The 23436-nt window shown below is 47.0% G+C and overlaps 1 protein-coding gene across 1 annotated transcript in view; it reads left to right on the forward strand.

The window, feature by feature from the left end:
* The window catches only part of CACNA2D4 (calcium voltage-gated channel auxiliary subunit alpha2delta 4), a 130150-nt gene that overhangs the window by 50650 nt on the left and 56064 nt on the right, over positions 1-23436 (forward strand). The window contains exons 21-28 of the mRNA XM_018080068.2: positions 1303-1364; positions 2078-2145; positions 2280-2325; positions 3779-3876; positions 6021-6114; positions 7075-7170; positions 9262-9389; positions 12735-12815. Of these exons, the coding sequence (XP_017935557.2) occupies positions 1303-1364; positions 2078-2145; positions 2280-2325; positions 3779-3876; positions 6021-6114; positions 7075-7170; positions 9262-9389; positions 12735-12815 (673 nt within the window). The remainder of the gene's footprint in view (positions 1-1302; positions 1365-2077; positions 2146-2279; positions 2326-3778; positions 3877-6020; positions 6115-7074; positions 7171-9261; positions 9390-12734; positions 12816-23436) is intronic.

Raw genomic sequence — 23436 nt, forward strand, 5'->3', positions numbered from 1 at the left:
TTCAAGAAACAATTGGATGTGGCACTTAGTGCTCTGGGCCAGTTGACAAGATGGTGATTCGGTCATCTTAGAGACCTTTTCCAACCTAAATGGTTCCATGATTCCGTGTGATCTTGGCACAGCCAAAGACCCTGTTGCTCAGCAGTATAGAGCTACCATACGTGGGGAGAGAGAGAGAGGAGGGAAGGGGTTGAGCCACCTGCCACCTCCTCACCTAAAAATATCCCCCAGCCCCATCAGCCCAATAAGCACAAAGTCGGTGCTCGCTGTGGAGCTGGCGCTGGCTCGTCCTTTGTGCCTCGCTCCACTTCCACTGCTGCACGGCTTGAGCAGGTTAGAGCAGGCACAGCTCTCCCTGGGGAACACTGAGTTTTCTGTGTTCACTCCCCTGTCTCCCACACACATCCTCTCACCTCGTTTTCAGGCTGGGTCTAGGATTTTAAACATATTAGGGTTCATATACTGGCATGAGGCTTGGACAGAAACTTTCCAAAAACTTTTCTCCTTTGGAAAAGCGTTCCACTGAAATCAACACTTTCCTACAGGAAAAGGCTAGTCTGGCAAACAGATGAAGTTCTGAAGCAGCTTTCAATAATCTGAAATGTCTTCAGTTGAAATGTCAGTCTGAAAAAAATATTTGCACGTGAATCAAAACGGCTTGGATTTGAATCAGCACTTTTTTTCCAAATTTAAAGCGTAAATTTTTTTTACTTATGTTTTTTAACAAAATTGGAATATGCTAATGTTTTGTCCCAATTTGGCATGAAAGCAAAGGTCAGGAATATTAGAATTTCCCACAGGAGTGGGGAGACTTGGCTCCAGCTGCCTTGGCCCCAGCTGCCCACACACACAGTGGGTAGGTTTGCCATCTTCCTACCTGCCCCACTGAGCCCCCCCTCCTGCTGGAGATGATGATGATGATGATGTGCAAAGCTGTCAAGGTTGCTGTGTATGGCAAAAGAGCAGTAGGGCCCCAGCACATTGGCTTGGAGGGTGTGAGAGGGAGGGCAGCTTCCCCCCACCCCTTCCTGCAACCAGTGCAGGAGCCCCAGAGCAAAGAAAGGTTTAACTGAAGCCCTAGTTGGAAAGACAGAGTGGCTGCCTGGATGCTGAAAGAGCTGGATGTGCTGAATACTGCACATTCATCCCTGCTTCCAGCCAGCCCTAGCAGGGTGTGAAGTGTTGGTAATGACTGACTGCTTTTGCTTAGCCTTGAGGACATATATCCCAGGTCCCCACCACCACTGTGCTCTTGGTCTGTCAGATGGTCTCTCACTCTTCTTATTCCTGCTCTTATTCCAGAAACGAGTTCTTTTCCTCACCAATGATTATTTCTTCACGGACATCAGTGGCACACCCTTCAGGTGAGCGAGGACTATGTGACATCAACACAATGTATCAGAAGTATGATCATGGATCATGAACAGCAGATCGGTCCCTTTTCTTCATAAAACTGGCTACAAGTCATGAGCAGAGGAGTGTGAATAACTGACTTCTTTGTTCCTATAGCCATTAAAATATTGTTTGGGGTCAACTCAAAAGGAATATTATGATCTATCTGAAGTTCAGAATACAAAAGCTATGCCTTAGGTGAATCATGTTTCATTTCAGAGAAATAAGACATCTTCAATTTTCCATTCCACTGAATATGGTTTATGTTCTGGTGTATGGCTTTAAAAAAAAACAACACTGTTATAAACTGAAAATTATAAAAAATCAAATAACAAATCAAGCAAAGCATGTGTGTGTGATTGCTTGTGGGTTGGCTTTTATTTTCCCCAGCTGAAATGATTTGAAACTGGCACAGATTTGAGTAATGTTATCATTGACCTGAATCTACAATGTTGGCTAAAAATTATCACCAGAAATGCCTCATTTCAGCTCTACAGACAGGTTCCTTTGCCTCTTGTGCTGAAATCGGATCTCACTTAATCCTCTTCTGATGATGTTCTTTTCTTTAATATCTATGGAGGGAGTTAATGTCTTTAAGGGTTGTTACTGCAGGGAATGCAGCGTCATGTTTAGGAATGACACCTTTCCTTGCTGACAAGTCCTCTGTTTTCCTTCCTGCCTCCAGCCTGGGTGTTGTGCTGTCCAGGGGACACGGGGAGTACATTCTGCTGGGGAACACTTCAGTGGAAGAAGGTATGTTAATCTGAAAGGGCCATGCTGTCCCAAGGGACAAGGCAGCTACTCTGAACTTCACCACTTCGCTTCTCCTCCACAGCCTGTATCTGGCTGGTACCTAACTGAATATTCCATGTATTATCTGCTTTCAGGTTTGCATGACCTGCTCCAGCCAGACTTGTCTTTAGCAAATGAATGGTAAGTGGAGGAAATCCTGTCAGTGACACAGGACTTTGCCACGATATTTGGGCAAACTTCCCAGCAATGTGGCTTGCATTCACCACCCTCTGTGGCCTAGGGAAAAAGCAGCGCTCTTCAGGGGCTGTACCTGCAAAGACCTGATTGTCTCCAGGCAATTCAGTTCCACCTCTTCCTCTGGGAGATCCCACCAAGACCTGGCACATTACTGTGCTAACAAACATCTGAGATTTATCCTCAGTCTTCTCTGCTCAGACTTATTTTTTCCCCTCATGTTGCTCAGAATTGTCTTACAAGACCTACAGTATGTCAGACCTGTCAGGAAATTTTGTTGCAAGCTTGGTGAGAGATTGAAATGCTTTTTTAAATCCTAGCTTATTTTTGGTTGGCATTCTTCTGAACTGAGCCTAGACCTAATTTCTAGTGAACATGGAGGTGATTTATGACCCCTGTTTCAATAGCAAGCAGAATTTACAGTTTTGCTTGGTTTGGATATGAAACAGGGTGAAGCATGGCACTTTCCATTTATTGCTGTGAGGTTTGGGGTTTCATGAACCCAACATTCAGTTACACTCAGTCACATGAACCCAGCCTGTTTCAAAGCCAAAATAACTATATTCAAGAAGCCCTCCACCTCTTCTCACCTCTCATTACACTGCTAAGTTTCACAGGCAGCACATTTGAGACACAAGCAGCGACTTCTCCTTCTTCTACCTCTGACTTGGTGTGTCAGCTTACACACTTTACATATTAATTTCTCTTAGACTTCTCTCATAAATCACTCCTTTCAGCCCCTTTATGAGTTGTAATTCTCTCTTATAACCCCTTCCTCTCCTGACAATGGAGTGGTCAAAATTGGAAGCAGGATTGGAAGACTGGTTTCTTTTATAATGCCGAGCATTTGTAGCACATTCTTCTGCTTCTCCCCAAACTGTGTCCAGAGGCTCCTGCAGTGGTGTCCCCTTGGGACAGATTTTCTTGTCACCATATCATACTGCAAGATCATTCCTCATCTCACATTCTGTTTCTCTGTCTCTCGTTTTTTCTGCTCCTGGTCTGGTCTTACTCACGTTACACATGACCCTCTGCTTCTCAGGTCTCTCCATCACATTGTTATTGTCTATATAGGCACATGTACACATCTTACACAACATGTAATACAGGTAACTGCTGAGAGGATTTGGGACAGCTGTTTTACATTGTGAGCTTATGCTGAAGACCATAACAACAGTCCTACCAAGCTCAGCAGTCAGGTTGATTGGTGTTGGTTTACTGGTAGGGTTTGACTTACAGCCACACTGTTAGATTTTGAGTGGGCACACCGTGCAGCAGCGGCAAAATCTTTGCAGACCCAGGTTTCTTGCTGAATTTTTTTTTGCAGTTATTATCTTCCAGGAGCATTTGGTTAACTGTGGTTTCTCTTTGCCCTTGCTTCTTCCTCCCTTCCCACCAGGATTTACTGCATCACCGACATTGATCCAGACCACCGAAAGCTCAGCCAGCTGGAGGCTGTGATCCGTTTCCTCACTGGAGAGGATGCTGACCTGGAATGTGAGTCCCAGGCACTGAAAGGGCCTTTTCCTGTACCCATCACAGGGGAGAGGGGACTATGACAAACTGATTGGTGTCAGACTGAGCTCTTTTGGCACCTATTCACACAGGCAGGGCAGAACTCAAGCCCAGAGTAATTCACAAGTGGAAACGAACAGAGAATCCACTCCCTTGATTCTGTCAGAGGATTCTTTTTCCATTTCAAAGCTGACACGTAACTCAGCCTTATGGGAGGTCTCAGCATAGGAAATACTGAGGGGTGAAAAGCTTGAAAGGAGCTTGGTAGGGGCTGCAAACCATGTTTAAGACAGACTGACCAGCTGGGCTAGATGGGGCAATGGCAGGAGGAGCCAGGAAAACCAGAGACTACTCAGCTGCCCAGGGTCCCAGTCATCATCCTCCAAGGGTTCACAGTGCCATCTAGAGAGATGGGTTCTTTCAGAACAAGGATTATTACCTTTGTTTTCCAAACACAACAGGGAACTGATCCAGGGGTAAAAAGTTGTCACAGAATTATTGTCTTTCCTGCTCCCCCTGCTGCTCATCCATTGCACCAGGTCCCGTTCTCCAGGCAACACGTAGCCACACGGGCAGCTGGTACAGCACCACCACAGTGAGATCTCTGTCAGGGGGCAGAGGAGGGCAGCTGTGCATGGGAACTCCTTACAGCTATTTAGCTTTAGGATGTCCTTCAGCCCCTTTAGTTGTGCCAAGTATAAGATTTTGCATATAATGCTGCAGCTGAGAGGCACAAACCTTTGGTACAAGAATGGGAATCTCTTAAAAATAAAATCAAATGTAATCCAGTAATTTTGCCTCTCTTTGTACAATGTGAGTGGATCCCCACCTGGCTCTCCTTAGAGCAGGCTGGAAAGAGGATATGTATCAGCTCAAGTGGCCAGGGAGGAAGAAAGTTTCAGGAGAGCTGACTATGAGAAACATGCAGACTTGGAAGTGCTGTGGAGGAAAAACAAATATGATTTGAACACATCTTAGACATATGGGGTCTGGAGAGGGAAAGATCTCGTGGTGAGCTCTGATTCTGAGGTTTGAACTACAAGGATGGAAAGAAGGATCCTGAGAGCTGTGACAAAGCAAGTTGGGCGAACTTGAGATAAAACATTAAGGGAGACTGGAATATCAACCCAGAAACACTGAAATGGTGAGGGTGTTTCCATCTAGAATAGCACTGAAAGGGGCATTTCTGCAATATGATGGTCATCATATTCTCATTAGAATGAGAATTAATGCAAGCAGGGCAATACAATAATGAAGCAGGTCAAAGAAATGGGGTTTGGGGATAAGTCATTTAGCACATGATGATACTTCGAGCTTTCCTAATCACTTCTTAGTTCCAAAGTGGATTAGACTGGTGGCCTGGACTGGCTTGAGCACCTGGTGGAAACCAGGACAGGACAGCGTTTTGTGAGACTTACAGGAAGGAAGGAGGGCTAACAGAGAAGCCGGTGAGCAGAGGCATAGAGTAGAGGCCATAAAGAAGTCACTAGGGGTTTTGAAGGAAGCTTCTTGAGTGGAACGTGGTGGCTGGTATTCTCTCCATGGGATACCCAGAAGAAAAGTCAAGGCAGGGATTTCAGGCAGTGGCCTGTTCATTAAAGGAGATGGTTGAGTGAAGGTCTAATGAATAACTTCATTTGAAAGCCTCTCACTTGCCCGTACTTGTTTGGGCACCACCCTTCCACCAAGTTTGCAGGGGAACTGGTCTGATGATTTTGAATATTGGGAAGAAATTCTTCACAGAAATGATTATTGGAAATTGGAATGGGCTGGCCAGGGAGGTGGTGGAGTCACCATCCTTGGAGGTGTTTAGGAAAGACTGGACATGGCACTCAGTGCCATGGTCTGCTTGACAAGGTGATGATCCATCACGGGTTGGACTCGATGACCTCAGAAGTCTTTTCCAACATAATTGATTCTGTGATCTTGGCAGTAACATCTGTTCCTGTGCTCTCCACCATCCAGGGCGGTAGGTCCTCTTCTCTGCCCTGGGATGGGAGGTCTCCTTTTGTGCCACATTTCTCCATTTTCCTGGCCAGATAGATGTTCCTTACCAAGGGACTCTCTAAAACACTTAGATGGGAACATATTTTTCTTTCCTGATTTTTGTTCTCCCTCTTTCTCAGGTGATGAGGAGTTGGTCCAGGAAGTGCTGTTTGATGCAGTGGTCACTGCACCCATGGAGGCCTACTGGACTACATTAGCCCTCAATATGTCCATGTAAGTGTATGAGAAATAAATATGGGTAGAACACCATTGAAGAGGCATCTTCAGAGTATATGGGCTTAGGCAGTGCCTGAAACAATCACAGAGCCTTGTACAGCATACAAGAAGTTCAAAAGGCTGATAGAAATAGCTCAATAGTTTTAGAAATAACTCAAAAAGTGTCTCTCAGGAGTGAACTCCAGCAGGCTGAGCCTCCTCGGGACAGCCTTTAGTTTGGTGAGGGATTATTTTAGTGAAGAAAAGGTACTTTGGTCTTGTCTCTATTGGTGATGCCTTCAGATTGAGCCTCAGGAAGGTAGTGGACAGGCTGGCTTCACTAGACAACTTTCTACTTTATTACTTCCAGTGATGCACCTGTTGCTTGTAGTATCTTGTATCATGTCACACAGATCCTCTTTCAGCAGACAATATGTTGCTTACACAGATATGTAGCCACGGAGCTCCTGTCTCAGTTAGTGGTATCCCTACCACTAACAGAGGTTGAGCCAGTGACAATCATGTTAGGATACCCACCCAATTATCAGTACACCCTTAAACAGCTACACCAACACACTCTCTTCAGAGACATTCTGCTATGCTGCCCATCCTCTGCATCCCTGATCCAGCCATTCTCTCTCTGCAGTTCCTCTCCTTCACTTCAGCCTCACGAGGGTAGCCTGAAGCAGGGTTAGCAGGGGGAGAGGAGCTTGTGATCCACTTAAAAGAGAATGAAATAAGCAAACTTCAAAGGTGTGAACCTAAGTACAAGTCTTAAGCCTGCCAATTGTTAGCCAGCAACCACCTGTTGCCATTAGCAGGGAGGAACCACTGTCACTCCTGGTGTAAATGGGTTATGTTGCAAATTAACCATGTCTTTGGTGTGGCTTCTAGTTTGGAAGGCTCCCACCCTGGGGCAAGGACATGGCTGTTTTTCTGAGAGCTGTTTGCTTCTGCCTGTGCGTTTCTGTTCCACAGAGACACTGAGGCAGGTGTTGAGATGGCTTTTCTGGGCACTCGGGCTGGACTCATGAGGAGTGCCCTCTATGTGGGCTCTGAGAAAATTTCCAACAGGTAAGTCCCTAAACTGATTAAGGGGTTTCTCTCAGTGTCTCTGAAGGGGCAGCACGAAATCACCACCAGCCTTAGAAATGTATTTAGGGAGACAGAAACAGATTGGAAACAACACCTTGACAGTATTGGTGCTGATTTGGAGAGTCAGGTTAGGGGGCCTTTGTCTTCCTCTGGTCCTTTCAAGTTTTTCTTAAAATACTGTCCCAAAGTGCATTCATTTAAATGGAAACCTTCAATCACTCCCTGACTTCAGTCAGCCAGTGCAGAAAATGCCCACAGTTACCACATATCCTCAGGACCATTTTGCAGTGCAAAGGCTCTCTGCACTCCAGTGCCCCGGCGACATCCCAGCTTGGCTATGTTTGATCTTTCTGTCTCAGTTCCTCTCCCACATTTATTCTTTTCTGCCTCCTTCATTGCCCACATTGCAGCAGCATCCCAGTGCCTTCCAGTGAGGCATTAAGTGATGTGACTGACATCTGTCACACACAATTCGTTCTCTTGCCCTCTGCCTCAAGGCAAAAGCGTGTGTTCAGTGGAGGGTTTTGACATGGAAAGGGTACAGTTTGCATTCTGTTGCATTTTGAATATGCAGGCTGGTGCACGCTGCTGTAAGAAAGGACAGGTCACAGAGGCACACCAGCAGATGGAACAGAAGGGGACCATGTTCATGGTGGTCATTAACTTCTTGGCAACTGTTTCACTGTCCCCAAGTTCCCCAAACATAAGTCCTACATTCAAGCTCTGCTGTGCCTGAAAGGTGACACCCCTCATGTTTTTGAGGTAGTCTGAACAATTCAGAGTAATCAGTCTCTGGCAACAAGGGAGAAAACGCTGTGTGCTGCAGGAGGCTAATATGATGATTCCCTATCCCCCACTGCTCATCAGGAGCAGCGTTCAATGCTTTCAAACAGCCGCAGTCACCACACTGCTGAGACAGAGCCCCACAGGAGGCACTTCTGGAATCCCCTGAAAGGAAGGAACCACATAAATGAGTAATTATCATTACGTCAAAAAATACAGAGAAACAAGAGCCTGAAAACAAAGGAATTTGCCAGCCAAGCCATAGGGACCTCCAGGGAAACCAATGACCTGATTTTCATGAGGTGTCTCCTGAGCATCCACTGTTTGTCTTGTCATGCCCCCAGGACACATCCTCCTGCCTTCAGGAGCACACCTTTGCTCAAGCACTTCAGTCCCTGCATCACATCATACAATGTTAGGGGGTTCGAACGGACCTTAAAGATCAACTAGTCCCAAACCCCCTGCCATGGGCAGGGACACCTCCCACTAGACCAGGTTGCTCAGAGCTCCATCCAACCTGGCTTTGAACACTGCCAAGGTCAGGGCATCCACAACCTCCCTGGGCAACCTGTTCCAGTGTCTCACTACCTTCACAGAAAAAGATTTCTTCCCAATACCCAACCTAAATTTCCCCTCTTTCAGTTTTTACCCAGCTCCTAATGAAGGAGTATCTGTGGTCCCCTTCAGATACTGGAAGGTTGTTATGAGGTCTCCACTCTGAGAGAGGGACTCCTGAGGAGATCGGGATTTGGCTTCAGTAGCGCGACTTTAGGCTTGGAGTGGTTTTGTTAGGAGACTGCCCAATCCCCCCTTCCTCACCTGCTCCCCGTTCCCCTGCGGTAACTCACGGCCACACTCCAGCGCACGTGGGCTCCCTCTCCCGCCCGCTGCCCACCTGCCGCGTTCACCGTGCACTTGCGGCCCCATGCCACTGTCCCGGCGGAGTAACCCGACCCCGGCGGGCAGAGGTGGGCCCCTATCCCGCCTCCGGGCTCCGAGCGCAGTCCGGGAGCGGCGCAGCGGCCGCCCGGCCGCGGGGCTCGGCCGGGCCAACAGCTGGCACCTGGCGGCGGCTCGGGCCCGGGACGGCGACCCCTCACGCGAGGAGGGCCGGCACTGGACCGGGGGTTCCACCGGGACACCGTGTGTGCCCCTTTCGCTCGGTACGCCCCGGGTGGTGAGAGGCGGCGCGATGCGCTCAGCCCGGGGGTCGCGCTGCGGTGCCCCCGAGGAGGGCACGCCCTCCAGCCCATGAACAGCGGCCGCCCTGGGTTCTTCTCCCGGCAGGAAATTCCTGACACAGAAGGACAAGGAAAGTATCTTCACTATGGACCACTTCCCTCTGTGGTACCGCCGGGCGGCCGAGCATCCCCCCGGGAGCTTCATCTACAGCATTGTCTCGGAAGACGATTCAGGTAACCCCAGCCTGAACTCAGAGGAGAGAGAAAGAGAAAGCTTTTCACATCTTGCATCCTGCACCACGCCCATCCCGATGCCTTTATGGCTGCTCCCCGCCTAGTGGGAATTGCTAAAACCTGAGCGCTGGGTGTTACCTTCACACCAGTGTAGGGGCACAGAGATCACGGCCGAGATACTGGTCAGAGCAGAAAGGTAAAGCTGCAAGTTGTGGGGAAGGCGGTCAGGGCTGTGTAATGCAGAGTCACAGAGGAGGTGAAGGATGCGTGGAAGTGCAGGGCTTGGGTAGATGGAAAGATGTAGGGATGTGGGAGTTGTGGGAACACAAGTTACGCGTGGAGCTGGAGAACACATGAAAGGTGAGAAGGGAACAGGCAAGGCGTTGCAGAAGGAATGAGACACATAGGTGTGGCCAGGCTTGGGAGGGAACATCAGCCATACTGGATGACAGTAGCAGCTGGCACGGATGAGGGACCATCAGCACTCAGTCAGGAAGTCTAAGTTTAGAGGGTGTCATTTTTTCCATCACCACTTTTCATGGCAGGAATGGATGGGTTTGATATGGAAGATGGCAGAGGAAAAGGGTGGGGAAAAAGCTTTTCCACAGCATTGGTGCCCTGCATCCTTCCTACTAGAATATAGCATAAATAAAGAAGTTCAAACACTAGAGGAAAACAAGGAGTAGCTTTTCAATGTCTGTTGCTTAGGGTGTTGGTTCCTGTGAGTATGCAGGGCCAGCCAGGACCTCCTCAAAGGCTGGAAGAGAGCAGAAGAGCCTAAAAAGAAACAAACAAAACAAAATATTCATGTGAGACTCCTACACAGAAAGCAGAAATCCCCTCTGTGCTCCTCCCTGGCCCCTAGCTCTCCATTTCTGTCATGGAGCTCGGCACTTTAGCTGTTAAAGCTTTTTGTGGTGCAGTGGTGGGAGGCTGGTGGGTGGGAAAGCAAGTAGCAAAGTGAAGAAAACCAGGCTCGAAGGCAAGAGATGAACCAGGATGTAAAGCGGGAGGGATGGAATGAGAAAATACTTGAAACCTCTCAGAAAAGCCTCTCTCTGCCCAGCACCCTTAAATATCACTTAAAAGTCAAGTGTGGAGAGAGGGGGAGAGAAGGCAGGAAGGACCTTTTACTCCCCTGCATGTCACAACATTTGCTCTTTGGAGTAGAGCGTGGGTTAGAAAACCGGGCAGTGACACCCCGTGGGACTTCCTAGGGCAGCCTTTACCCACAGCAGTCACTCCTGGCTTAACACTGGGGTTGTGGTTTGCTGTGGCTTTCTTAGAAGTCATGGGTAGTTATGCATAAAGACAGAAAACACGTAGCTGCCACTAGTTTTTGTTTTACATGGCTAATGGTCAGAAGCTTCAATCAAGTCCAGAACCCCATTCACCTGGAAACCCTGCAGGCACATTGTAAGAAGTAGTATATGACCCTGAAGGCCTTGTGCCCTAAACTGTAAGGGAGATTAGAAGTCTCTTTAGGGATGAGCAGCTGGGTTTAGAGGGACTGTGATCCATGAGATCACACAATATGCCTGGAAAGAGCCAGGAAATAATACTCAGTGCTTCTGAGCCACAGGGGTTCACTGTAAAGCAAAGTCCAGGCCCTTCCTTGACATCCAATGAAGCAGGGTTGCCCCACCTTTTAGCCAAAATAGGCCACCCAGTTTCTTATTAAATTCTGTTGGATGCTGAAGTCCCCTTTTCATGTTTTCCACGACTCCCTGCCCAGTGACAAGGGGTTTTCATGGCTGATGGAATTCTAATCATACAAGAAGGAAAAGCCCCAAAAGCTCCCTGCTGGGGAGGAAACCAGCAGGGAATGGCTGCAGGTCATCAGAATACTTTATCCAGGGCACCTCCTTCCAGAGTCCAAAAGTCCCAGAGATAAAAAGATATCAGGGAACCCTCTGCATGTCAAGTAGAACTGTTCTTGCAGCCCAGATCTCTCGTGTGTTGGACGAGATATTTTTTTTTTCCAGAGACACTAGATGTATTTTGCTTCTTTGTCCCATCTGAGGAAGAACAAGACATTTGGGATTCACCATAAAGGCAGGATCATGCCCAAGGCATGTGAGCATAAGTTGGCTGGGTAGTGTTTCATGAGGGTTTTCCTATTTCTGACACCCTTGAGCAGGTTAATGTGGCTTTGGTCCAAAAATCAAAAAACAGTGAGAGCCTCCAGGCTAAACTGTGGTATAATCTGAATTGTGCTCTGGACGCACTGGGTACCACCTAGAACGATGAAAGCAGTAGCAAATGCTGGAGCTGTTGGAAAGAAAGAATCCCTGATGCATCTGTCTAAGCAAGAGATTTCCATGCAGCATGCAAGGAGGGAATCAGCTGCAGACCAGATCGATCATACTGACCATTAAACTGTCCCCTGGCAGTTCCAGAAGAGGTGCCCCAGCTGAAGCTAATCTAATAATTTAAAAAAAAAAATACAGAAATGGGATCTGCCACATGGACAACTGCAGACTGAAACAACTGCAGTAACACAGGCAGAGGAGGTTGGGTTCAGTTGCTTAAGCCTATCCAGCCATGTTATTTTAAATGCCCTGTGGGAGCTGAGAGATCTGCACAGGGCTGGCAGATGTGACACAGGACTTACAGGATGCTTAAAACAGCAGCTCAAAGATAATCAGGAGACCCTGGGGCATAACAGAGTTTGAAGTCCCAGAGGCCCTTGTTTCTAAAATGGAGTGCACCCTGGAAGTACCTGGGAGTGCTTTGTCTGCCTCTGCAGTTTGTGGTGCTGGTCTGGCTTGGGTAACTGAGCTAGACATAAGCCCAGCCTTTACTGTGCAAGTGTTGTCAGAGCTACCTGTCCTGCTTCTCCTCTGTCTAGAGTTTAGATGGTGCATTAAGCAGAACAGCTTTCTGGCTTAAGAGAGGCTCTACATATCCAAAATCAAGGAGGGCAATCCTTTACATTTTATCTTAGAATCATGGAATGTTTGAGGCTGAAACATCATCTAGTTCCACTCACCCTGCTAGGTGGTGTGTCTCCTGCAGGGACACCTTCCACTAGACCAGATTGCTCTGAGCCCCATCCAGCCTGGCCTTGTACACTTCTTTTATGCTGAGGATGCTCCTTTTATCATGAGACATCATCTAAAAGGCAAAAAAAAAAAGGCAAAAAAAATTAAAATCTACTCATAGCCCATTACGTTGCTTATGTGTCTTGAAAGATGTAGTCCTTGAAACTCTGGGATGTTCTAGAGTTGATACATGTGTACACACTGTCCTGGATGAGAAAATGTGTGAGCAAGCTGCTCCTGCTGCATTTTGCTCCTCTCTGGTGGTGAGCTAACCAAGCCTGCTGTGTTTGTGTCTTGACAGAGGGAGGTGACCTACCACAGGTGGTGACCGTGAGCACGGCTGTGTCCGTGTCTGTGGATGGGAAGATGGGGATTGCTGCAGGTAGGACATTCTGGTGCCTCTTTTTATCTTGAATGAAACGGTTGCATTTTTGTATGGAGTGTGGGAGCTGAGAGCTCTTAGCTTGTCATTCAAGGGAAGTGATGGGAGCCACAATAGACTGAGATGTTGAAAACTAGGCTCAACAGAGAATAATAGAGCAGGTACTGAATGGCTGACAGGCTTCTGAAAGGGGAACTGGCTGTTTGAAAGGAAACTTCCCATTGTCAGTGCTGGTGAATTTGTGGATTGAGACTCTTTCTCTGGAGCACAAGTAGGTTGAGAAGTCTGTGCAGGTTTAAAACTCTTTGCAGGAGACACTTTTGGCTTTGGAAAAGCATCATGTCTGTGCATCTCCACTGTTGTCTCAGCTGAGAAACGAAGTTTTGCTGGTGGAATGGATGTGTTGCTAGATCTCCAACTCAGACCTATAGATTGCCAAACTTATTGTTGTATCTGAGCTTTAAACTCCTTTTGGCAGACCTTCACTAGACTCTGCATCTACTTTTGGAAAATTTGTACAGCACATTATTTCTAGCAGAACCCCAAAGCTTTTGAAGATTTACCATTTTCTGTATTAATTGCTTCAGCCTTTATGGAAGTACAGTAAACTCACAAGTGAAACAGAGCACCCATTTAACAAAGAAAAATCAACATAAATCAATAACACTGGTGTCATACCCAACTTAAATGCTCGGCATAGGAGTATTGGGGTAAGAGAAGATGTAGCTCTTACCCCAAGTTTTTTTTAGAACCTGGAAGTGTTGACCAAGGGAAGAGGTTGATGGAACAGGTAATGGAGTAATTATCACCAGAAATACTCTGTGATGCAAAGCTTCTTGTGAAAGAATGGTTAGTGTTAATGGAGCTTTGTATGGTGGAAGGAATGACTGATGGAATAGATACCAAACAACAACTTTCTTATAGTTATATATAGTTATGTGTGTATATATATATCTCCAGTAGAGAGAAGGTCATACAGCAGATACCTTCAGATCACAGAGCCTGATATTGCTTTTGCCTAGGCTGGGTAGTATGCAGGGAATGATCTTCAACACTACTACTAGTCAGTGAAACTGTGGCAATTTAACTTCATCTGATCAAGTGTTCCTTAATTTCCAGGCTTCCAGTAAGTTCTAGCTGAGAGTGGTACTCTTTAAATATCACCCAGGCATTAAGAAAGTACTTATAAGCTGAAGGAAGGGTGTTATGCAATAGCACTTTTCACTAATAAACCACCACGTTAAGCCCAAAATCAGAAAATTGTTATGATGTCTGTCCAGAGATACCTGTAAAATAGAGATGGTTTCAGCAAAGTTCACGTTAATAGGTGCTTGGATCATAGAAACTGCTCCCCAAACTGATACTAGCTGGCACTGTTATACCCAGCAGAGAAAGAAAAGAGCATTGAAGCTGTACCAAGGGTCCCTGTGTAGCACTGGAGTGTTTTTCTAAACAGTAATTAAGGAGGACAAAAAATATTTAAAAAAAAAGACCATGTGTTTTTCATGGTCCTTTTGCTTCCCTTTCCTGACCTGTGAGTTAGAGCAGAGGCACAGCAGCAGTTCATCTGGCACTCAGCATAAATACAGGGAAGGAAACTTCTTGGTGGAAGCACTGGAGCAAGAACAAGTGGCAGGAGGATCTGCCCCTGACAGAGCCATTTCTCTTCTGTCAGCAGCACTTTTCACAACCCCTGTGGAGATTTCCACCCACTCACTTATGCTGCACACTGAATTGACTGTCTGTGTGGACATGCTGTGAAGGGGCAGGATCCTTTGCAGAAGGTGGAAAGAACAGCAGAGGATAGGGAAACAAATCATGTTAAAACAACAACAGTAAGGTAGAAAATCTGTCATTTATGGAAATGATACCGAACAAACCAGTGTTCTCACTGGCAACCACAGAAGTTGAGACACAGAAATGAATTTTCAGTTGTTTTTGTCCCTTAAAGGTACCATGGTCTCTGTCACTAAAGGCCCATTTGGTGACCTGACCACAAGCATCTTCTGTTCTCACACATGGTGTGTGTTCTTCATTCCTGGTTTCTTATGCTTTGATGAAAACGACCCGTCTTTCATCCATGGTGTGGGCTCAATGACAGCATCCAGACAATTACTTTCTCCCAAAGGGTCCAAAGTCCTTCATCCCCCCCTTGACTTCAGCAGGAGTGCCAGGGTTTGTTGAGATATGACCCATCTTCTGGTTTGGGTGTCAGCTTACACCATGCTTTGGGGGTTTCAAAGAGGAAAAAGGTATTATATCTATATTACCCTTTGCTTTGTTTCCAGCAGTGACCAGGTTCATCATCTGAGTCTTTCATACTAGAAGTCATTAAAAAAAAAGGACAATAATTATGATCACACTACTTATTGAAATACTATTTTTTATTGAGGATGTCAGCTTTGAGAGTAAGGATGTAGGTCTCACTTCATCTCCCCTCACACTAATATTCTGAGTGGCTAGATCCTGATTCTAGGGGACTTCATCCTACAGCAGTCTCCAGTTCAAATGATGCTGGGCTGTGCTGCAATACCATCCTGAATACAGGAGAGAGGTAAAGGAAGGGGAGACACAACAAGAAGCAATCAGAGCAGAATGGAATGCAGATTGTTATTATTATTATTGTTATTCTGATGGCATCAGCCCTCAGTGGGATTGATGCTGTATTCATTTAGGATTATGATACTAGCAGAAGTTTGGTACCCAGAACTTGTTCCCAGAAAGCTAAATATCTGGGTAGACTTGTAGTTTCTGAATAAATGCAGTCACAGTTCTATAGAAGGGAAACAACAGAGACTTTTTAAGTGCCCCTATAAAAGAACAAGTGGTATGAACTGGCCTGTCATTCTGCCAGTGATCATTACTGTCACTTGTTTGACTTGATGGTGCTGGAGGGGATTTGTAAGCACTTTGAAATGTTCACTATGCATGCAGTGAAAAATTAGGCTCCAGGATTTACAGCCATGCCCGTGGGGAGGGAGCACCCTCAGTGTCCCCGTGGGGAGAACGTCAGTGGTGGAGTGTTGGGCCCCTTTTCTTCTGGCAGATGAATGTCAGTCCCCAGCCAAGGCAGAGTAAGGCAAACTGGTAAAATCAAATCTCCAGGCAGATGACACAGGTCTGGGTGCTGTCAGGGAGTGAGGGAGCAGTCAGATGGGATTAGAGAGTAGCCAGTCTAGAGGGCTGAGAGAAGGGATGGAGGAGGGAATACAAGGGCCTCCTTACTCCCATTTCAATCTGGTTTAGCTCACTGAGAAATCCCAGAATGTATTTGAGGGATGTCAAGGCTGCTTCTCTTGCCTTTAGAGATGCTACTCCACACAAGGACAGGTGGGGAGGTGGCCAAATTCAGGAGAGAAAAGCAGTGTCCTCTGCCCTGCCCTACCCTTTCCCCTTTTCACTCATCCCTCTCCTTCCCCCATGGGCCAATCCTGGGGCACAAGGTGAGTGCACAAAGGGTATGTGCAAATTTCTTGGAGGACGTGGTGGAGCCAAGGCAGAGTCCACTTGTGTGAGCTGAGTTGGTGTGGCCTCTTGGGTGGGAAGCCACACAGGGAAACCTACCCCTGGCTTGACTAGATACCCGTTTCTTGGAATTAATAATGTCTACCTGCTATGTTGTGCTTTGCCACTTCAAAGCATTATGCAAACATTAAGTAAAGCCTGGATGATTAATTATAATTAACGAGAAGGCAGCTATTCTACTGGGATGTCAGTCCAGAACCTTTCACGCACACTAACGTTGTTGGAAATGAGAAATAAGGCATGGTGATGGCACTCTCCCCAAGCCATGTCCTGCCCCAGATAGCACTGTCATCTGCTCCCTCCCGTGAGTCAGTAGCCCGGGGCTTCCTGGTCCTCGGGGTGCAAGGCAGAAATCACATGTAGTTGCTGACAGAAGCTTTTAGTGATTTAAAGCCCCGGTGAAACTGCTGGAGTGTGCCCAGGAGTTCAGCTGTCACTCTGGGCTGTGTGTGACGTCTCTTTCATTGCCTGACCTTCTTGCTGTTCGACTTACGTGGCTGTCAGCTGGCTGCCAGTCCCAGCAGGGGCAGGTAGGGCTTTCTTTCCATTAGGTTCCTGGCCATGGTTGTCATGTTTCAGGGATGGGAAACGGACGATGGGGCATGCAAAGGCTCCATGGTGCCCAATAAAGACGATCCAAATGGGCACTTGGGAGATGCAGGTTCATTTTCTACAACACTTAGCTCCTCTGTTTATATTGAAAGTTACTGTTCTTAGCAGCAGTGACTGGAACACGGTGAAATCATTATCCCCTGACACCAATGGTATATACAGATGTATTTGGGGAGAGCTCTAGGCAAGCTCAAACAAGGGCCAGAGAAGAGAAATATTGTCTCTATTCTAAAGAGGGAGTTTTGGGACACTGAGTTATTAAGACCAGTATTTTTGGAAGACCTCTGTACTCACAGCAGGAGCAGATTAAAAAAAAACAAACTTATGGGTTTTTTCAGAGGTATTTGAAAACAATCAGTCTGACAAATAGATAATGGGAAGTTATTTTGCCATTTTACCACTGGTTAATATTCCACCTCTGTCATTCTGACGGAAGCTCTTCATTTGAAAAGCAATTCCTGGCCAGCGTGATGTCTCTTCCTTGGTCCCCAATTTTGGATACCTGCTGTCTGTCACCAGCAAGCAGGGACAGGAGCTGCAGGTGGCTTTTTCAGCAGTTCTGTTGCTGTGGCATCTTTTCAAACTAATCTACACACAATTCTATATTCCTACAGTTTTGTTGCTTGGATGGATAAAACATTTCAACCTTCTCTCTAGAAAGTGACAGTTGCTTCCATAGAAGCTGCTAAAAGGCATGGAAATAAGCTATAATAGCATAAGCATATTTTACACTGGAATAGCTGCATCTTAGCTAGAGAATTAAATTTATTTCACTAGTCTGGTTCAGCAACCAGCAGAAAGTTACCCATACAAAACTTGAGGGCAGCCGACCTCTTGAGTGTGTGCTGCAGTATTCAGAAGGAATGCTGTCCCTCTTTTGATGCTGAAGGCTGTGCCTAAGTTGTCCCAGTGCAGAGACTTCTGTCAGCTCTTGAGGCATCACCAGGTGCCTTTATGGAAATCACGGTCCCCCCGCATCCAGTGGTAGGATGGATAAAAAGAAGGAAGACTCAACTCATTTTTAGCCCATCACCTGCTATGTTTGGTTTCTGTCTGATGTCAGCCCCTTCTGGCAATCCCCGAAGCACAAGCAGTTTCTCACTCATCCCTTTGATCTGACAAAATGAGAGACATCTGAAGGGGCCGTGCCCTGGCACTGAGTCATAGGAAGTGTTGGGGCACTGCAAGGCAGAAATGCTGATGATTTTAGTGCCAACAGCAGCTGTGCCTTCTCCACCTCTCAAGATACCTGTCTGGGGCACCTTTGGCTGGTCTGAGGGTAGAACCAATAGTTCATGGGCCACAGTATCCACACTACATGGTGCCAGTGGAGTGCCAAGACCAGTGTTTCTTGCACCCTTCATCTACCCATCTGCCTGCCATCCATTGAGTTCTGCTTCTGTACTGAGCCTTGGGGGAGAGACCTGTAAGCATACAGGCTGCTTTTTGGGGTGTTTCTGGGACAGACACAAGCTGATCTATGAGCCAGACAAAAGTGAGGTGGTTGCATTGTTTTGCACTGGCTCTGATATTACAAACTCTGCCTTTCACCGAGGTTTGGTGTAGGTTCTGGGGCCACATGGTTCCCTGTTCAGAGCTGGTTATCCTCCAGCCATGTCAATGAACAGGCAGAAAGAGCAAGCATCTACCTACAGAACTCCAAATAGATGTCTCCATGCATAGAGAGTAGCTGGCAACAAGAGGGGAAAATAAGATGATTTTATCCTCAAAAGAATGCTAAAAAATAGGCATGTGAGATATCTTCCATAGTTTTCTGTTCACCCTGGCTGGACCTTAGCAATTTCCATTTGTTCCGTGGTGTATCCGCTGTCTGCACAGGCTGTAAGATCTTCAGTACAGGAGTGATGCCTCCTCCCTGTGTGTGCAGACATTTCCTTTTGCCTTGGGAGGAGTCCTTTTCTGGGGAACAAGTGAAGAGACTAGCCAATTCTGTAGATTAAATATTTCCTTCTAGTCCCTGCTGAGTGCCAGAGTTTGCACACTGTACCACTTCCTGGGAAAAGAGCACTAAGTGACTGAGCCCCTTGTGCCTGTGCCCAGGCCCTGCCCTCACCAGCCCTTTCAGAGAATTTCCTCAATGGGACACCAAAACAAATTGGGGTTTTCTCTTGTGGGGTCTGGTGAGGCCTCTCTCAGTCCTGCAGCCTGTTCCAGGCTGGAGCTCCAGCCCAGGTCCCTGTTCTTGCCTGTGCGTAGCAGAAATCTTCTAGCCTGAGGTTATCCGTCACCACTGCCTCTCCAGCTCCTCTGATTGCCATGGTTGTCACTCTTGAAGGGAAAAGAACCCTTGACACTGGCTCAGGAGAGACTTGCATATAGCTGGATTTTTTAGATTGGCACCCGGCGCCTTTGCCATGTTCCCTTTGCTTGCAAATTATTTGATATCATTTTAATTCTGAGCCGAATTAGAGCAGCGCACGGGTTGCCATAGCAACCATTTCCTTGTGCCTTTTGGTCTGACTCATTGCAGACAATTACTCTTGCGCTCCAGGATTCACAGATGTGATAGGAGAAGAATCATGTGCTGGGCTTTCAACTTTTTTTACTTTTAATTTCCTTCCCAGCCTCTCTCCCATTAACTCCTACATAACCAGCATCAGCAGGGACCTGTATCTCTGCCCAGGGCCACGTGGCCCCGAGGGAGCACACTGCAAGTGGAGTATGTGTAGATGCACAACGTTTGAGGGGATTTGTGCATACCTGTGTGTATTTATATACATAAACAGTTTCTCTGCAGTGCGTGGCTTGGGATACCTGTCTGAATGTCTGATTAGGGATGTGCACAGATATTTATACCCACAGAGCAATTTGCACTTATTCCTGTCTGCGGTGGGGCTATGTGCTCACACATGTTTTCTGTGTGTGCACACGGGTATGGACGTGATTAATTCCTGTGGACGTGGAATTTTACCCACTGTGCAGGGTCTGCCAACATACTCTGAGTGTTTGGGGGACTGACAAAGTGTGAGGGGCACAAACAGTCCAGGATCTTCCATTTGGAGCTGTGCAGAGATCCAGATGTCAAGCAAGTGGCACTGACACCTCTGACCAAGCAGGGTCCACACCTAAATCCCTGTGTGAATTCAAGGACAGCACTTTGCCTTGCTCACACCTGTCCCCCCAACACCCCGTGTCTGTGCATCTAAAGTCCATGGAGTAAAGCAGAGTTGTCCATGCAAGGACTGCAGCCTTAGCACAGGTATAATGAGCTCATGTCATGAGCTGTATTAGGACCTACAGCTCACCAGAGGAGCAAAGTCACGTGAGGAGATGCTGAAAAGGATCACACAAGCATATGTGATCGTAAATGCGAACATAAGCAGTCTGTAGATGTAGGGATGAAGGTGGCAAATATCACAGCAGAGGAGGTTATAGGAAATGTCTGGTAAGATGGTTTAGCTGAAGTTCAGCCAAGGCACAAGCAGACAAGTTTTGCAGGGTGAGAACCACAGAAACTTAGCAGATCTGAGTAAAGCTCCAGTCTACTCCTAAGATACATTCTTTTTACCACCAAACTCAACCTGAATTCTTCTTCTTCTGCCCTACCTATCACCTAAGGCACAAATCTCCCCACCATAAGCCTATGTTAAGGGACTCTGACTGCCATCTCTTTCCCCCCGCAAGACCTTTTTCTTCTCTTCCTTTCCCTCGCTGGGATGCAGAAACCCCACTCATAGGATCTCAGGATAATTCTGGTCAGAAGGCACCTCTGGAGGTCTCTAACCACCCTTCTGCTCAAAGCAGGGTCAACTCTGAAGCTGGACCAATTTACTTAGAGCTTTATCACATGAAGAGTCCCAGAAATATTTCATGTTCCTCCCTAGTGCTCTTGCACTGCACTGTCCCTGGATGCACCATGCAGAGGCTGTACTGACAGCCATTCCCTTTCTCCCTGTCCTTGTGCTGTGTGAGGACTATCAGCAACTCTTCATTGCCCACTGGGAGCTGTGGAGGGGCTGAGGGCAAGGTGGTTTGCAGTGTGTATGGGCCCAGTGTTGGATGCTGAGGCAGGGAGCATGTGAGAGGAGAGGGAAGGAAAGAGCAGAAGGTAGGCATCCTGCTTCTGCATATGGGAGAGCCCTTGTCTGGAAGCCATGGGGAGTTCCAGGCTTTCCCAAGGCAGTGCAGAGGCAGAGAAGAGAGGTTGTGTGTGCAGCAGATAGGCAAGGTGTGGACTACACTGCTGCCCAGAGTGTGTGGAGGGTGTTCTGCTGCTGGCTCTCTGCACTGCTTTCACAGGCAGCAGTGCAAAGTCTGGAGTGTGGGGAGGGAGCAGTTGAGCTTTTGGGGACGGTGTGAAGCCCTCATTTCTGTAAAGAGCCCGATTCTCTTGCCCTCCATCTGTCTGCCACCACAGGCAACTGCTTAGGCTGCTTACACTGGCCCTGCAGAGAGCCTGTGTGGAATGGAAAAAGAACAGACAGCAAAGAAGATTGCCTTGCCCTGCCTTGCCCCTGCCCTGCGTTGACCTGCCCTGCCCCCTTTTAGGGGTCAGGAAATATGGGGATAAAATGCAGATTGCTTACAAATCAAGCTAAGTTAGACCTTGCAAAGCAAGTTAAAACAAAGAGCAGAAGATCCTTCAGCTATTTGAAAAGAAAAAAAAAAAAAAAGAAGTAGGGCCACTTCTGGCAATAAGAGTGCAGTGGAGATCAAGGAGTCTATAGCTTGAGCCAAAACCAAAGAGAACGCTGTGCCCAAGTTATTGATAAAGACAGAAATGTCGTCCTTGGGGAAAGAAACGAGCTGCCTACCATGAATAAGCAGCTCAAGCTGCTTAGTGCACTCACAGTGCTGGGCCTGGGTGCTCTCTGGCCCTGGGAGCGCTGGCACGTGGAAACACAGGCTTATAGCAGAGGGCTTTTTTCAACTCTGCCCACAGTGGTGACTCCATGCAGCCTGGAAAAGTGAAAATTCAGCAGTTAGGATTAAGGAAGGGTGAGAAATAAGTTTGTCAGGCCTTTAAGTGTGACCTCTCTAATGTTTGTAGCACTTTAGAGGAGATCTTGAAGGAAAGTATAATTATTACCAAGCAGTTAGGGGAAAAGGGTTATCAATGCTGGATCATACCAGACTAACCCAATAGCTTTCTTTCAGATGATTGTTTTCGTGGAAGGCAAAAGAAATTTCAAAGGCCTCGTCTCTGTGTTTCAGTAAAGCACTTGATACAGTGCCACACAAGAAACAATTAGTTAAACTGGAGAAGATAAGAAAGGCAGAGGAGTTGTGAGGGGCAGGGAGGGAGAAGTTAATCTGGGAAGACAGAAGCAGCAAGAACACCTATCAAAGTCTAGCAAAAGGTTACTTGTTACACTCCCTGTGCTCGCCCATGGGATTAGCCTTTGCTAATATTAACCTCAGACCCTATAGCTATAGATAGTGAGGAAGTATCCTGATAATTCAACACTAGAAGGCATTGCTAGTGCAGGGAAGGACCAGGATATCATAGAGAAAGCCTTATTTGACCTTGGCAGGAGTACTAGAAACAGAATGAATTTCAGTAGTGCGACAGACAAGGTCATATGCTTGACAACTAATAATAGAAATCTTCTGTAAGCTGGGAACTCTGTGAGATCTGGCAGAGAGCACAGCAAGCAGGACTAGAGGCAGTCCTTGTCTTCTGGGGACTGTTGAGCCAATTTTGCCAAGACTCAGTGAGGATCCTCAGTGTAAGCTGTATTGCTCCCTGCTGCCCACAAAACATTCAGGGAACCTTTGTCATCTGCCAAGATGTGTCCTGAGATTCTTGCTGAAAGGCAACTGGGTAGGCTCATTAGGTAAACATATCCTGAGAAGGCTCAGGAAAAAAATGCTGGGATGGTGGCATGGTGGTGAGTGAAAGTGTGATGCAATTGTGGACAAAGCAAACGCTGTTCTAGAAAGTACTTAGGGATGTTTTCCCAGTAGGGAAATGCATTGGCACTCCTACCCAAAGCCCTGTGAAACCTCCCCTCTAGTTTGTGTTACAGCTTTGGTCGAAGGAGTACAGGCTGACACAGGAACAGACAGGATGAAAAGATGATGAGAGGAAAGGGAAGTCTGACTTTGTGAGAGGAACCTGGGAGCACCCAGCTTGTTTAACCACATGCAACCAAGCCAAAGTGGATAGGTTTGCTGTAATAAATGCATCTTGGAGGAAACATTTAAACTAAAGCACATGGTTGTATGGAGATAGTGTAGTAGAGATAGGCAATGAAAATATTTAGAGTGGAAAATTAGGAGGGGGTTTCTGTCTGTTGGGGTAACGCATCTTTACCCAGAATCTGAGGTAAAAAGACAAATGGGTTTAAGCTGGAGCTTGAGAAGTCTGTAAGAAGGAGGTGGTGCCTTGAATAGAAAGAGCTGAGACCCTGTTAGTCTGACATCCCTTCTCCATCACCAGGGAACGGGTGAAGTCCCTGGTCTCCCCATGCCACAGTACAATAATCAGCAACGGACAAGGTGCAGGATGGTCACTCAGGAA

Source organism: Manacus vitellinus, unplaced genomic scaffold, assembly GCF_001715985.3.
Source record: "Manacus vitellinus isolate BGI_N305 unplaced genomic scaffold, ASM171598v3 scaffold_5_pilon, whole genome shotgun sequence".
NCBI classification, from domain to species: Eukaryota; Metazoa; Chordata; class Aves; order Passeriformes; family Pipridae; genus Manacus; species Manacus vitellinus.